This window comes from Chenopodium album, chromosome 11 (assembly GCF_948465745.1).
Source record: "Chenopodium album chromosome 11, dcCheAlbu1.1, whole genome shotgun sequence".
Classification (NCBI taxonomy): Eukaryota; Viridiplantae; Streptophyta; class Magnoliopsida; order Caryophyllales; family Amaranthaceae; genus Chenopodium; species Chenopodium album.
In genome coordinates, this window is record NC_137844.1 from 1316127 (window position 1) to 1319962 (window position 3836).

Here is a 3836-nt window from a genome sequence, read left to right on the forward strand (position 1 = left end):
TACCATATCAAATCCGGCCGTATTTTAATAAGTGTTACATTTTCTTATTTGGCAAAAAATTACCTTTAAATATTATATATATTTTCTCTCATGATCCCCATTCAAACCCCCCACTACTTTTTATTATATATTTCCTCTGACATTCATTATTTATCAATAAATTATTAACCTCACTATCTTTCTTTTACAATTTTTTATATACTACCACCGATTTTTATTATTTATAATTTTGAGATATTATTTATGAGATATAAAATATTTCAAAGTTACAAATAATAAATATATATTTTTTACCACAAATATAAACTAAACCCAACTCAACTCAACTCAACTCAACTCTTACACTCTTGTTACTTCATTCCTCCAAAACTCACAAAAAACAACCAAAAACTTGTTCTAATTTTCTCTCATTCTACCAAAAATGGAAACTTCATCAAACATTACAACACTCCAACAATTCAATAACCCTACTACAACAACAACACTCCTCTCAACCTCCTCATCCTCCTCCCCATCATCTCCATCCTCCTCCTCGATAACCCTCTCTCGATACGAGAACCAAAAGCGGAGAGACTGGACCACCTTCGGACAATACCTGAAGAACCACCGCCCCCCTCTCGCGCTCAACCGATGTAGCGGGGCCCACGTACTGGAGTTTCTACGATACCTTGATCAGTTCGGAAAAACTAAGGTGCACAATCATATGTGTCCGTTTTACGGTCACCCTAACCCACCTGCCCCCTGCCCGTGCCCTCTCCGTCAAGCGTGGGGATCGCTTGACGCTTTGATCGGACGGCTCAGAGCTGCCTACGAAGAAAACGGGGGTAAGCCCGAGATGAACCCGTTTGGGGCCCGTGCTGTACGGCTTTACTTGAGGGAAGTTAGGGATTCTCAATCTAAGGCCAGAGGTATTAGCTATGAAAAAAAGAAGCGTAAGCGGGTCCCACAATTAGTTCATAATAATATATCAAATTAACAAATCTTTGGTAATTATTTTATGTTTATTATTATAATTATAATTATAATTATTAGCTAGAGTTGTAGTGAACTAGTAGTGGTGTTTGTTTGTTGTTATAGTTTGTTAAGTTATACTCCGTCCATTTCAGAATGATGTTTGTTCTGTTCGCGATCTGTTAGTTACAGATTTCAAACAGGGTGATTAATTAATTATGGCAAGGGCGGAAGGCCCGGGAAGTGGTATGGGTTGGGTAAGTGGATTATTAGGGTTAGGTTTTTATTAATGGATAAAAGGAGTTATTTGAATGAACAATCCAATGTTTGATTTATGGCAATTGTAATTGTATCTTCATCTAATATATCTAATTTATTTAGTCAAGGATCTTTGTAATTATAATTGAATGGTTGCTTAGCTTGTTGTTTTAATTAATCAAAATTACAAATCAATTGGAATAATTATTAAACTGACATTTATTTGTATGAATGTATGATAGAAGAATGTGAATTTCATGGTAAAAAAGTGACAAGACAAGTTGGGTAAAATGGGGAAAGTTAAGAAAGAAAAGTTTAGAAAAGAATAGATAAATCCGTAAGTTTGTCAGTAACAAAGTACTGCTCATAGAACAACAGAAGCAAAAGGGTAATCCATTTTTCGGTTTTTCTTTTTATTTCCCCCCTTCATTTCTGCAAGTGTGTCTACCTTTGCAAATTTTTTTGTCATCATTTCTTTTTTATTTGTTGATCCAAATTGTGTTGCCATGATGGGTAATTTAGGCAATGTTGTCTTCATCAAGGTGTTTCATTTTGCGTTTAGTAAGATTTGGTCTGATCTGATCTGGCTTGAATTATTCTGATTTTGTCTGGAGTTAATTGGTTCTATTTCAATCACTAATAAACAAATTAAAGATTTGGTCTGCTTGATTGGTGAAGGTGATAATATGTACCATGATATGCATTAGGTCTAAATAAAATTTACTAAAATCACTTAGTGTTCCATTGAATCCCAATAAAGTTATAAGGCCATTTGAGGCACAAATCTTTATCTATTTGCATTTTGTTTAAGGTCATTTGTTAAGATGAATTAATTAGGGTGGATTTGTTACGAGGTTCGAGTTAGGGTTTTTTTTTTTTTTTTTTTTTTTTCCATATCAATTAACACAGAGAGAATTGAATTACTCCCAATGAGAAATGCATAGCTTGATTATCATTGGATCTAATTCATCCAAGTTTTTTTTTTTTTTTTTTTTTTTTTTTTTTTTTTTTTTTTTTTTAAAAAAAAAATAAAAAAATTCATCAACTAACTAATGCTTTGATTAATTGGTGATTTGTGATAAAGTTTTTTGTTGTGTAATTAAGAGCAATTTCCCGGAACTTTCAGTCATCAAAAATTATAATTGTATGTAGTAATGTCTAATCACTTAGGAGAATGCGATAATGTGCCCTCTTGTACTGTAATCCAACGAAAATTAGTGGTTGTTAGCTACTCTCATAACCTTATTACTAATTGGTTAAGTACAACAATTAGATGATTTATTAGCTAATTGTAGAGAAACGACTGAATATAATCACATAATTTTTTTTAATCAATCTGGCCGACATCACTTTATATATGGATGTGGCACTATATTATTGTTAGATTTCATGATTATGTTGTGCTTAAAGTGTCAACCTTGTTTATTGCAAATCAAGTTTATTTATTTCTAATGTAAGTACGAAAAATGTAAAACTTACTCCGTTTTTTTTTAAATGAATGTTGATACTCGTATTACACTATTTACACATTATACTTTTTCTAATTCTTGTCCGTAGTATGTACTTGAATTGAAATCTTTCTTTAAAATTGTAACAATGTCAAATTTTAATCACATACTGAGTAATTAACGTTAATAATAGTGCATTGACAAGAATGACGGAAAAAGTGTGAAAGGCCAAGAAACTAAAAAATCGGGACCATGAAGGTAAGTACCCCTCTATGAGGAGAAAAAGCCCTACAAATGAGTGGGGCGATTCCTAATGAAAAGGGACACTTGAGTTTCCTTAAACCCGTCAACTATTAGGAAGGCCCTAACAAAATCCAAGCTTCCATAATTTGCCTCTTAATTCTTGATCTTTACTTAGCTTGTCTGATATCTTGAGGTCAAGCATCAGCTTGTAATATGATATATGGTATATTGGTATGTAATCTGTTTGATACGAAGTACTCCATCCGTAGTCCGCAGTTCCGTACTATAACAACAATCGATTGATAAGAATTAGATTGGCTTGACACAAATTGATTTTAGCTAGTGTTGGCAAGTCGATAGATATACCAATAAGGGTCATATTGATGATTATGAATACATTTATATGTTTTGTTGTCTTTAAGTATGATTAATTATGGAAAATTACATGGTTTTATATATACATGTACTCCATATTATTTTCAATTTCATCCGAATTGCAAATTTGAATTAATATATACTTCCTCTGTTTTTTTTAGTTGACACCGTTTGACTTTTACACTATTCATACAATACGCTTTGACTCACTTTTGTGGTTTATAGATACGATAAAGTCATAAAACATATTCATATAGGATCTTGTTTGAATTGTTTCAATGTATACTTTATTAATACCTACTTTTTATAATTTTACAATGTTGATAATTAGATATATTAATTGTTATAAACATGCATTGACAACGTGATAATAGAAAGGTGTCAACTAAAAAAAACAAAGTATATGTTTTGATAATTTTGACAATCTTTTTGACGAGAACAAAAGAACACCAAGTAAAATTATCCTTTCTCATTTGATATTATTGTTAAAGGCGTGTAAAAACATGCCAAAAGAATCTCAAAACTTTTGAACTTTGTTTGATGGACAACATTCACAAAAGT

The 3836-nt window shown here is 31.8% G+C and overlaps 1 protein-coding gene across 1 annotated transcript; it reads left to right on the forward strand.

The window, feature by feature from the left end:
* Positions 1–380: 380 nt before the first annotated feature.
* On the forward strand, positions 381–1115 carry LOC145568147 (protein LIGHT-DEPENDENT SHORT HYPOCOTYLS 4-like). The gene has a single exon (XM_081627584.1). It carries the CDS (start codon positions 422–424, stop codon positions 974–976), a length of 555 nt encoding a protein of 184 aa, XP_081483710.1. The 5' UTR covers positions 381–421; the 3' UTR covers positions 977–1115.
* The last annotated feature ends 2721 nt before the right edge of the window (positions 1116–3836 follow it).